At 37.1% G+C, this 12,500-nt stretch overlaps 1 protein-coding gene and 2 long non-coding RNA genes across 3 annotated transcripts in view; 2 read left to right on the forward strand and 1 right to left on the reverse strand.

Annotated features, from left to right (window-relative positions):
• The first annotated feature begins 580 nt into the window (after positions 1–580).
• LOC137993445 (uncharacterized) lies at positions 581–1,952 on the forward strand. The gene is made up of 3 exons (XR_011121875.1): positions 581–872; positions 978–1,092; positions 1,828–1,952. It is a non-coding gene; the product is annotated as an uncharacterized lncRNA (long non-coding RNA).
• LOC137993443 (retina and anterior neural fold homeobox protein 2-like) lies at positions 1,323–6,480 on the reverse strand. The gene is made up of 3 exons (XM_068839292.1): positions 6,194–6,480; positions 5,798–6,045; positions 1,323–4,641 (listed from the first exon to the last, which is right to left on the reverse strand). Exons 1-3 carry the CDS (start codon positions 6,276–6,278, stop codon positions 4,228–4,230), a joined length of 747 nt encoding a protein of 248 aa, XP_068695393.1. The 5' UTR covers positions 6,279–6,480; the 3' UTR covers positions 1,323–4,227.
• A 691-nt stretch (positions 6,481–7,171) lies between these two features.
• The window catches only part of LOC137993444 (uncharacterized), a 10,259-nt gene continuing 4,930 nt past the window's right edge, over positions 7,172–12,500 (forward strand). The window contains exon 1 of the long non-coding RNA XR_011121874.1: positions 7,172–8,623. This is a non-coding gene — a long non-coding RNA (uncharacterized lncRNA). The remainder of the gene's footprint in view (positions 8,624–12,500) is intronic.

Genomic DNA, 12,500 nt, shown 5'->3' on the forward strand with positions numbered 1-12,500 from the left:
CCGTGTAATCACTTTTTATTCCTTCTGTCCGGCCTCATTGCAATCCCTTTTGTCACTGAACACATTAATGCTCACACCTTGGATAAGAGTTCTCACTTACGATTCCAAGGGAGTGAACTAGGAAGCAACACCTCAATGGTATAAATATAGGCTTAAGTAAGTTAAGGGAGAATAGGAAAGTTATATGGATGCCGATACACCTATCAAAACAAACTACAATTTGATCAAAGCGTAGAGGAAAAAGTCAGTGCGAATGCCAAGAACAAAACAATGCAGCTTGGCAACACCTACCCATTTGGAAGCAGGCAACAAATTTATTGCGAAGAAAGTGTTAAAGTTATAACGCGTCAAATATGACTGGGCAAATATGAAACGAAAGATGTCACTTCCTTCGGCTTCTCTAGCGATTTTGAACACTTTGCGGATCCCCAGTTGTTTACCGCGCAGAAAGCGGGCTGACAAAAAACCCCATTATGGTGTGTAGATAATATTTAGTGTCATTATCTTAATCATACTATTAAATGAAAGAATTGTCAAGAAAAGTCCGTCTTCATTTCTCCTAGACGTGAATAGTTAAAAGATGCGATGCTCATATTAAATAAAGGTTCATTAGGTTTATCTTTGTTTTATTTTAGAAATACAAGTATTAGTGATCTATTTCAGCATAAAATCCTAATGTAGAGTTATTGAAGCAACATGACATCGACACTTAAATGAAGAACACCTGGAAAATTGGAAAAAGGAAATATCTCCACGACATCGCGAGTGCATTCAATTTACCGACAGAGAAGGTTTTCATTTTAATATTTGCCCTTCGACTGAAGGTTCCCAATGTCTTTAACAAGTCAAACTTCATTTGCGGGATGATTAAGGTTTGATTTATACTATTATTGCTTTTAATGGGTTTTGCTATTTTGTCTCTATAAAACTAGGTTAACTTTTGGCTATATGTTTTCCTTTCATTTGTCAACTGCAAGATTTAATAGCTAAAACACTGAAGCGGCCGCCTCACAGCTCGAGCGAAATGTCAATTGTGACTGACAATCCATTTTGGACGCTGACTTAAGGCCCACAGAAAACTACCTAAGCAAGGTAAATCAACAAAAAGGAACCATGACTCGCAATTTAAGCGGAAAAAGAAAGAAAATCAATTAGTCATAAATAGAAAGACTTTTCATATTTTGAACCCACCATGTAGCCAGCGAGACGCTGGCTTCATTTGTCGTAATTAGAATTAAAAGACTTACGTTTCTGTCGTAATTAAAAATGAATCATCCTCAAAGCAAGAAGCACAAAAGACATCCGTGGCAGCCTTTTATTTTGGCGCTCGTGCTGATTCTAATTCATTGGAAATATAATAACGATTTCTCATACATGGATCTCTTGTTTGAGAAAACATAATTTTGCGAATTCTTTTTTATTTAAATATCCAGCGATCCCATAAAAGTCATAGAATAGTGAGCTGAATCCAATAACTAATACAAGAAAATTGCTTGATTAGTGATCTGAATAAGTGTTCAGGTTTTCTTTTTTTGCGTCACCTTAAGGCCGATTTACAAGATACGATTGGCGTGTACGGCAGAAAAATGTCGTAGCATTTTTAAAACATGTTTTAAACGCTGCAACAATCGTAGGTCATGTCGTACGCCTGTCGTAAGCTTGTCGCATGCGACAAAACTCGTACCGTGTAAATCGGCCCTAAGACGTATCCAAAAAATATGTTTTAAGGGTATTTTAATGTAGGTAACGCGAACTTTGTTTGTTTGTGGTACCATGAATTATTACAATGACGTCAATAGTAATTACTTGTTTTTTTTTTTTTTTCAGAAACTCGTTGGAAACCATTTTTTTCTAATTTGAAGATATCTAAAACTGATAAACCGTCGGCTGCGTGAAACTGTGGTCTAATAGATAATTTTTTTAAACGAAATACGAAAGCAATATAAACTTCAAACAATAAATAAAACAAAATTAAAGAATAAAATGATAGTTGGTTGATGGAGAAAGGTTTCAGACTAAGTGTTTATATCAAGAAAGACACCTGCGCCAGACCTAACCGGGTAACCGCGCATAATACGACTTCTCTTCTCGAGATTGCTTCGAGTTAGTTTTCTAAGAAACGGGAAAATCGTAAGTTTTAGAGAAGAGCCTTCAATACGGACATTTTTTCGTTATCATCAAACACCTTAGTGACGCGAGCTCTAAAAAAAGTTTATTTAAAAAATGGAAACAAGATGATCAATTATGCAAATGATCGTGAGTGATGATGCGAACCACAATATCAAATAACTTATCGTACACGAGTATAATTTGTCTTCACATTTATCACAAAACTTTGTTTGAAAAACAACGGCCGTTAAAAAAAGTCGTTGAGATCATGAGATAGCTCATTGAAAGGAAGGTCATTAAAGTTTCAAAAACAAGGTCTCTTGTACGGTCACAGCCAAGTGGAGGTCGGTGTTGACTTCGCATTCTGACAAATGGCAATCTCCAATTGGTAAATTAATTCAAACACTGGTGCACTAGCAAAGAAAAATGCATGCAAAGTATTAGGAAAGAAAACTAAATTAAGTAATGCAAAATATAGCCGTGTAATGCGCTTTGTAGTTCTCGTTATCTCTCTTTTGATCATTGATATACTTGCTCAGTTAAGCCTTGTAAACAATATTCGTTGGGAAACGGACTTTCCTAAGGCAAATTAAGTGAGTAGGACGTTTTTTCCCAGGTGCTTTAATTCTGACCGCTGTCATTATTTTTCGATCTGGTTGTCATTAATTTGTCTTGTCGGAAAATTGCTTCGGATAATATATTAGTGGAACCTTTTTCGAAAAAAGAGATTAAAGCTCCTCTTGAATTTGCTGTTTAGAACTGCATGTATCACACAAAAATCACTCTTAAGTATCTCACTGTTGACGAACTTTGGTACCTGACGGCATTCTATCTCTTTTCCTGAGATTAAGGCCTTTGTAGGGCAATCTAAGTCTTTAAAAATAAAGCCTTTTTTTACCTAGGAATTTTATTGAAAGGCCTTGTTAAAATCACCTGTAGAAATAAGATTATGTACCAGACCTAATAGTGATTTAGGTTGGGAGGCACAGTGCCAGATTTTTGTTCAACGATTTCTCACTGAAATAAACGGCTAAATCAGTTGAGAACGACCGAGAATTTTAGCGATGACATTCTCTACTCCAGTAAGTTATTAAAACAAAAGTTTTTGGTTTTCCTAAGCTTTCCGCTGATGTTCCAAAACATTTCTTTTCGAGTGGGAAAGAAAGACTAAACGTCTGACTTAATATGTGGTTCAAACTTTAATAGGTGATGAATCTTCTTCTTGGCTTATTTTTCTTTGTTGATCATCCAAGCGACGCTATGAAATGAAATGAGAAACACTCAAGTTCTCTCACTGTGAAACATTGATTTGATGAATTAATTTTCAAGACGCCATAAAAGTGACTTCGATATTTTATTTCATCAGTTTTGAACTGAGCGCGTTAAATAGTACTAAAGAGGGTCGGAGAAACCCAATTGTCTTTATCAACTTCTTACACTCTTCACTGGTTTTGTATTGTGTATGGAAATGTGTTCTCTCTCGAGGAAAGTAAGCGTTCAGACAAGTTTTCACAGTGACGAAGGACATGAAAACATCCTGGCTTTCCAATTTGATATTAGCAAGTCAGGTCTGTCGTAGCAGACTATATTTTATATATAGCCCAACTATTACCTTCGTTTGACAATCCGTAATTCAGTTATTTAGCTCAGAAGCTGAAAATTTGCTTTTAACAATTTCGCACCTTTGGCCACAGAGCCAGACCGACTCCAAAAAGGATTTAAGTATTCGCAACTTCACTAACGATCCTACCATTATGCTCTGTTTTAAAAAGAAACTTGCTAATTGTGTAAGTAAATATTTAAAATACATCTTAACGCAAAGCGCTCACTCTATAGAAGAAATTGGTTGGACCTAAATATAAATATACACATCAATGAAAACGCTTCTCAGAGAAGGCGCTTTTGTAATACAAACTATAAAAGGCTAACTTTGAAGAAAACAGAAAGGGAACATCTAGCAATAGCGTATGAAGCATACAGGTACTCTGTCCAAAGAAACTGTTTTCACCCCTTTTTCAATTCATTACTCTGACAATTATTGAGGTTTTCGGGAACTTTCGCCCCAGCGTACATCCTCGGTCCCTTCGTCTACCTCCGACACCTTTCACAAAAACCTCTCTAATGATACGAGGGAACAAATTCGAACGCAGATATCGACGAAGCATGAGACTTTGCTTTCATCCGAAGTGCTTCCAGTGCCATTTTGGGTTGATCCGCATGGCTGGAGAAGGCAGCGCTCTGACATGGCCAGAGTGCTCCGTTATGCATTGGTATCTGCGATGAAGACATATAACTTGAGTTTGTGGCGTTAAGGGATGTAAGGATCCCCGGATAAGAAGGATGATGAGCGCTAACAGGAACTGCTCCAGGTAAACCAAGGAAGTAGTTTGGCGGTCCACAAGGAATACCCGGTCGAGGAGCAATCGGCAGGTGTGGGCCTAGTTTATCGCTCGGATAGCGCACTTTCTTCCCCAAACTCTGACTTGGATTTTGTCTTTTTCGCCATTTCGCTCGTCTGTTTTGAAACCAAACCTATCAAGAAAACAAAAATTGAATGCGTTAAGAATCATTGTTGCAATTTCAAAAGCCGGAAGCATTTCACAAATGGCATGAATCAAACTGCGTACATACTCAATGAAAACATCTTTTAAAGTCGACTAAATAAGTGTTCATCACAAAGTTGTTCGTCTCCAACTTAATTTGCCGTTAGATGATAAAACGTCAAACTGGAGATTAATTTGTGAAACAAAAAACACTCTGCTGGAAGAGCAAATTGTCGGACAGAAGCAAAACACGATGGCTTTTATTATGCTTTCTCGATAAAAGAACTCATCTGTGCGTAAATATTATGCTGGAAAAAAAGAACAAACACAACGGAAATAATTTTTTCAAAAGTTATGAACATTTTCAATTAAAACATCTTAACAACTTAACTGATGATTTTCCTCATGATCAATTTACATCGGTTTTTTCTGTGTCGAGAAATTGAGTGTCATACATCTAGACATTTTTTTCGAACTTAATACAATAACTGTTAACACGGGAAATCGGTGAAGTAAGAACGTCCGGTCTTAAGAGTATGTTTCAGTATCAAACGTACTTTGTTAAAAGAAAGACTATTGATTTTATCCGTCCAATTCTGTCCTCTCAGCCATTCGAGACGCCCTAGCTTTTAAACTCGTGTTTTGTTTTCTTTTGCGCGACGTGTAGTTAAAAGGGGCCAAAAGAAAAGCATTGAAAGGGGAAAATGTTTGACGAGATTTATAGAGCCGATCATGTGGTTCGAATATAACTTTAAAACATTGTACCAGAGAAATCCTATTCGATCTTGTCATGTTATCATGATTGGCAATATCTCCTTGGTTTTAAAGGTGAAAAAAAAAGAAATTTAATTATGCTCAGATTCACTGGGCTGGAAGGTATATCGTCCATCACACAATTTTCACCAGTAATATAATATTGCTCGATGTCCTAATACAATTATGATTAAACTATTGCACAAGGCTATTGCTAACTACCGCACCCAATCATGAATGTTTTCCATTAGGTGCTCATGCAAAATCACGATTTTTGGCCGAACATTCATCTTTCTTTATTTTGCCCTTTAATTTGTGGAATTGTCCCAATCTGAAACTTAAGCAGCTACGGAGAGTTCATCGAATTGGGTTGTTTGTGTCGTTTGGTTTACCTGGATTCGTGCCTCGCTGATGTTGATCTTTGTGGCAAGTTCTTCTCTGAGGGCGATATCAGGGTAATGCTTTTTCTCAAAAACTTTTTCCAGCTCTTGTAGTTGTTGTTTTGTAAATGTTGTACGGTTTCGGCGTTGTTTTCTCCTCACTGTTGCAGGACCTTCGCCATTCCCATGTGCCTGGGACTCTGGTGGAGACGATAAATCTGTTGCCGAAGATTGATAACTTCTGTACACCAGAGAAGGATCTATTGAGGAAGTGAATTCAACGCCTTAGCAGTCATTCGAAAATGTTACTCCTTTACCATTTTAACTGCATACCCTGTTAAGTTATTTTTCTTTGCCAAGGCTGTTGCCCCAAAACCAACATTCAATCGCCTAACTCAGTGAACTTACACTTAGAGGAACTGCTCAAGCTTTCCATAACATCGCTGACAACATACTGACTATGAGGCTTTGCAAGACTAAGAGATTGCTCCATGATCCTTTTTTTTTGCGAGACACCGGCACCGCTGGATATGGACAGGCTGAGAGACGACAGAGGTCGAAAGTAAACTGATCCTTCCAACTCGTTCTCTTTGAACTTATTAGCTTCACGAGCTGATTAGGGCCTCGGCGTTAATTGTTTTCTTTTTCGCGCGTGCAGCTGCAGTGAAAATTCACCCTCAGCTACAGCGCTAGAGCAAATTGAAAATTAATATAGGTCCTGTTTGAATGCATACAATGGTAAATTTCATTACTAATGCCAAAAACTAGTGCCCGAGCCACCTGCCACACGCGTGGCTCAGAAATCACCTTCAAGGTTATTTGTACGCCTCTAACATAAAGACCACATCAATATCAATGCTAATGTTCTTTGAATAATAAGACAATTTTACTAATGATAAAACGACCAGTTATAAGATATTTTAACACTCCTTTAGGTACTTTCTTTTTAAAACAAGTCGCCTCCGTACGTCTTATCTGAGGTTGAACAAATGCTATTAACGTTCACGAACGCAGCGGAAAACGGGTATAAAAGCGGAATGTGAGTTGCGATGCGTAGAGGCGCAATTACATGGTTTTAGCTTGTGTCGTGGCTCCCGATGGGTTTCAGCATTTTTAATTAATCAGTTTGAATGTTGTTTAGAACCGTGCACTCAATTTGATTTGGTTTTAAGATATAGCTCACAGCTAAATTGGAATGTCTCAGTGAACACTATCAATAAACACGAACTGTCATGAATCAGAACAATTTTTGCTCCAACACTAATGGACATTGTAATTTTCGAAATTAAAAAGAGCATCATTTCATTTATTAAAATGGTTTTCTACTTTGTTTTTTAGACCATTAAAACCGTTAATAGACATGAGCTGCGAAAAGTATAATTGCGAAGAAGTTCATTTTCCAGGGTCAGCCGTCGTGTAAATGAAAAACTTTATACAAGGTGTTCTCTATCGGAAGAGCATTGGGCAACGGGCTTACCACAGAAATTTCAGATGCGGAACTTTGTACTCGATGGCAACGGGTTATGTCGGTTGAAAAGGACTTTTAAAAATCGGAGAAAATGCCAATAAAAATGCTCTTTATAACTGGGATAACTCACTTTGTAAAGAAAGCGCAAGTTTGAAAAATATGTGGAATTTCTTTCACTGAATACTTCAGGTGTCTTTCGTATGACGAAACTATAATAAGTTGATCAAATAGAAATAAGATCCAGTGAGGAAACAAATAATTCCAGAAGCACGTCAAGAAAGCCCTCTCCAAGCATATGCTTTGCCTTTTTTTAGTTAGGCACTGAGACAATAATTTTCCTCCAAAATTGAACGGTCTATGTATAATCTCTTATCCGGAGTCCCTTTGGAAAAGCAACGTTCGCGAGGATCTCTTCTGAAAAAAAAATTGAGTGTTTTAAAACTTTGTTTATAGAGTTACTTTTTTTCCGTCTGCAATATGAACTCAGTTCAAATTGCAAATCGTTTTCATGACAGTTCGCGTTAAACTTAAGCAAATTAAGATATTTATCCTGCAAGGAATATCGAATATTTAAAAAATAGCCACATCGAAAAAAAAGTTTTGGTGCATAGAATTAATATCGCTTTTCGGTGCAACATTGTCTCGGTCCCTATATCTGAGTTTCTTACTGTGCGAGTTTTAGTGATTAACCCACGAGGAACCGTGACGAACTCGCCTTCGTTTATCAAGCGAGAACTAGCTTGATCAGGCCAGCCGGCCTAGCGAATTACTGCCAGGTAATACTAAACTAATTGGGAGCCAATCATGCACGCTTTAATAAATAATTTACGGCTTCGTGTGGCTAGTTGTTAAAATAAGAAGGAATTTATTTCACGATCAAGACGGAAGCAGCCAATGAGCCTTAGGGACGCTGTCATAGTTTACTTATCTTCTGTCTTGATTGGTAAAAATGTTAAGTTTATTTGTATAACAGGCAATCAGCAGACATGCGACAAATGATATCGCCGCGCTTTTATCACTCTCTTTTTATGACATTCAACTTTGACGATCACTGAACTCAGTTTCGACTTGTTTCCATGTTCACCGTGCTCAATTTATAAGGATAATTATCTTTCTGTCTGTCTTAAATTAACTGCCTCATTGTTAACACCACTTTTGACTGACCCTGACAGAAATAATAAAATTTCATTTTCACGGTTCGCTTTCGAAGGGAATGCGTGCTCCTCGCTTACCCGAAAAGAAAATTCATACGATAGTGAAAACCATACTCGTCTGGAACAATCCCAAGTGGATGTTCTGTGATGCAGGATTTTCCGCTATTTCTGATGCATTTCGCTGATCAGCCTTCATGCTTAGCTTTATACATCAAGGTAAAACAAAAATATTTATCCAGAAAACCCGTTTATTTTAGAAACAGCTAATTTAGAGCAGGTACTGTTTAACCGGAGGCGAGTTTAGTCGAAGTATTCCGCGATCTTTTGTTCAAAAACACAAAAGCTTATTTTAAATATGTTGAAAAGCATATCCACCCTTGACACTTGTCTTCATACCCCGCTTAAACCGTCTCAATAACTGTTTCTAAAACCGTGTTTAACGAATTGCCCATGGCAGAAACACAGCGTTTATGTCAAACAAAGCGCTTTTAATGAGGGCTGCATTGACATAACGATATTGATTATTGAAGGTGTGTGTGGGGGTGAGCTGGTTGCAGTGAACTAAAATATTCTGCTTTTTAACTTAAGTGTCCTTTATCTGTTTTGTGCTACAGTGGTTTATATGGCCTATAACGCAGCTTTTGAGATTTCGTTATTACTGCCCCATTTCAGGGAGACAAAAACAAACGTCAGTTTTATAGCAGTTGTCTAAATTATCTAACGCTTAACTCACCATAATGGTTTAAACTCTTTGTTTGTTTCTCTTTTTTATGAAACCCGGCATTTTTATTAAGATCGTCGTATGTATCTTGCACAAAAGCTTTTGTTTCCTAATTTCACGGAGGTCCTGCAGAGCGCACTGAGAAACTAACTTTTTAAAAGCCAAACACCACAAACTAAAGTTTTCTTCTTGTGTTGCTTGAGTTCCTCAAAAAATGCAACTCTTATCCTAAGATGCGATTAATTAAATAGCTAATATGAAAACCTCTACAGGTTTTGTCGTTGGCATGAGTTCGCTGAATAAAACTAAGTCTAATTGACTGCAGTTAACGAGTTGTAAGTCTAATTGACTGCATGCAGTTAACGAGATGTGTTTCTTCATATCCTGTTTCACAAGTCACCTTGAGACTTCAGTTAGCGTTTTGGGCGCGTGCTTCGTTTGGATTTTCTTGACGTACTTAATACCCAACGCGCTTCTGGTATAAACAAAGTTGTCAGGTGCCGAGCGAAGTACTTGGCGGCTGCTTGCAGATAAGATCTTCATGTTTTTTTATTTCATTTCCAAACAAGTGACCTTCTTTTAAACGCCATCATCCTTTGTATAAGTTAAACTTTCCTCATGTGGTAGTGCATTTTAAAGGTGCTGGTTGATTCAGTGCGTCATACTTGCGAGGGGTTCCGATGAAGGACTCGAAGCAAAGAAAAGCCGAGCATAAAACGCTCTCATAGGATCGTAGAAATTAATGCTTGCGCTACTTTGAATTAGAGGGCTGGGCAAATATAGATTTAAATTAAAATACACTGTTTAAACTCCATTACTTGAGGTTAAACAATTTGTTATGGCACAAATACAGTACAAGGAATGGCCTACTGGACGCATTCATCCTTGCATGCTTACGTCAAGAAATCTCGTACTAATTGTCATAACTACTAGCTTTAGAAGAGACTAAGTGCGGTCATATTTTAAAAATACAGTCAAGCACCCATTATAATGTCGAATTCCTATAAAGGAGCCTGAAAAGAGAAATTTGATTGGAATTTTTTGTTGGAAAGAAAGTATTCACGGGTAACTATTACAGCATGTAATTTATTGCTTCAAGAACATTTACTGCGTCGTAAGAAATTCACTCAGCATAGGATTAGTTTTGACAAGTGCTGATAGAAACTTAACGTCCACGTGAAGCTTTAAAACCAATTCTCGTTCTGGTTATTATCCATAATAAGTCTCACATTCACCCATTTAAAAAAGTTAACCACAGCTTTTCTTTCAATTAGCACCGCTATTCATCGATTTCATAATACACTTCACGCATTTAGATTGCAAAGCATTGAGAACAAAAAGTTTGCCGCAAGTTAACGTCGGAAACCTGTGACGCCAGTTGGTTACAAGACGATAGCCAAACTAAGTATGCTTATTTCTTTATCATGTCTCTAACACGATCATTTTAAAGGTGACATTTTAAAAGTTCACAAATAAAGAAAAACACCTGTGAAAAAGTTTTCAAACGCTCTTATTTCACAGAAACATTTCAATATAAATGTCATTACTGTGTGTTGAAGATCACAACTCCAAACGAAACTGGAATTCAATGCATTTGTCCACGTAATGATATGTCATTGACAAGAATTGGTTTAAGACTGGTTTAAAGGAGCATCGAAGGGTTTTTTTCATTTTTTTTTTGCCGACGCTTTTTTTATTTTACGAAGTTTTACATGCCACCTGCACTTGTTGAAACAAAACGTTATGGGAGAACTCCTCGCCTTAAAGAGATAATGAGACCTTTCCGGTAAAGATCAAAACAATGTGATCCAGTTTGTGATATTTTATTTCATTCGTGAGACGAAGAATTTTCAATCATATTTGCAACTATAAAACAAAAAGAAAATTGGCTGAATAAAGGTCATCGATGAGAAATATGGTGTCAGAAATATTAGAGGTAAATACATTTGGTAGAGATCTATGATAAGATCCTCCCAAAGCACGTGCCGCTTATCTCAACGATACGATTAGTTCTTTTTCGTATAGGGAAGCTTGATAAAAAAAAGAACCCCACAGAATAGTCAAAGTTTGAAGTTCCTAAATTCAGTTCGAACTGAAACTCGACTGGAAAACATTTTTCAAGTTGTTAAAGTCTGATAACTTGACGCTGAAGAAAGGGTTTAACATGAAAGCGAAATTGTGTTTATGCAGCTGCTAAATGGATAAAAAACAAATCTTCAATATTCCCGTTCTTTACGTATACCACGAAGTGCTCACTGGTTTTACTTAATGGTTCATCTTTTAACGTTTAAGATTTCAGCCACACTCAGACCCAAATTGCGATTAGTATCAAGGTTTTTTCAATGATCAAAATAAGGTCGTATGACACTGTTTGATATTTAGGCAAGGATAAATCCTAAATATGTTATTGACTTGCATCTAAGACAAAAACACCAATTTTAATAATAATTTTCCGTGAGACACAAATCTTTCCGGGCACAGTGAAAAATGGTAGGTTGACAGCCAATATACCCTATTAAATGGTCAATATTTTGATGTTCGATTTATTGCGCGTGCGTGGTCCTTTATGGCAAATTCCTAAGAGCCTGCGGAAAAGCATTGGTGAAGACCAATCGAGGTATCGTGCTTTAACCACTCGCCTAAACGATGTATAGTCACCAGTGCCCGGTTGTTTGAAAGCCGATTGAATTAATCCAGGATTAACGTAAACCTTTGTTTCATGTTTTCAACATTTTGGTGAAAGTTTCTTTTGCTTGTTTTCGTTTTTCAAGATTGACTTCTTCTAGTGTAAGGTTTTGTCGAATATCAGCGTTGAACAGCATTTGGGAGTAAAGAAATAAAGTCCTTGGTTAATTTTTAATCTGGGATTAGTGTTAATCGGCTTTTGAACAACCGGGCCCAGTAAGATAGGGCACACGTTTTATTAAACAACATTTTGACATGGCCCGGTGAACCGATTGTTATGCACTAAAACGTGAATGTACACACCTAAATTTAAAATTGCCAATAAATGAAAGTCTACGTCGAAGTGCAATACACCGTCGTATAGTAGTATAGGTCCAATGTTTAACTTCCCAAATAATTAATACATTTCTTCCCTTTCACGATCAGCCCCTATGCATATTACAGGTAGCCATCATTCGCTTAATTTATTTACAATTCTTATAATGACCCCTTTTGTATTCAAGTTGTGTAAATACGTAGTTGTTTGTCTGTTTGTGTGTTAAGAATCTGTGATGCTGGAGCGTTCATTAGGGATCTGATAACTAGAAGATTGATTTGCCATTCAAGTTGAGTACAGCTGTTTAAATTAAACCGCAAAATGAGGAATAATTCTGATTGTTTCCGGGGTCTGGGCCAAAAAGGCGCACT

This window comes from Montipora foliosa, chromosome 2 (assembly GCF_036669935.1).
Source record: "Montipora foliosa isolate CH-2021 chromosome 2, ASM3666993v2, whole genome shotgun sequence".
NCBI lineage: Eukaryota > Metazoa > Cnidaria > Anthozoa > Scleractinia > Acroporidae > Montipora > Montipora foliosa.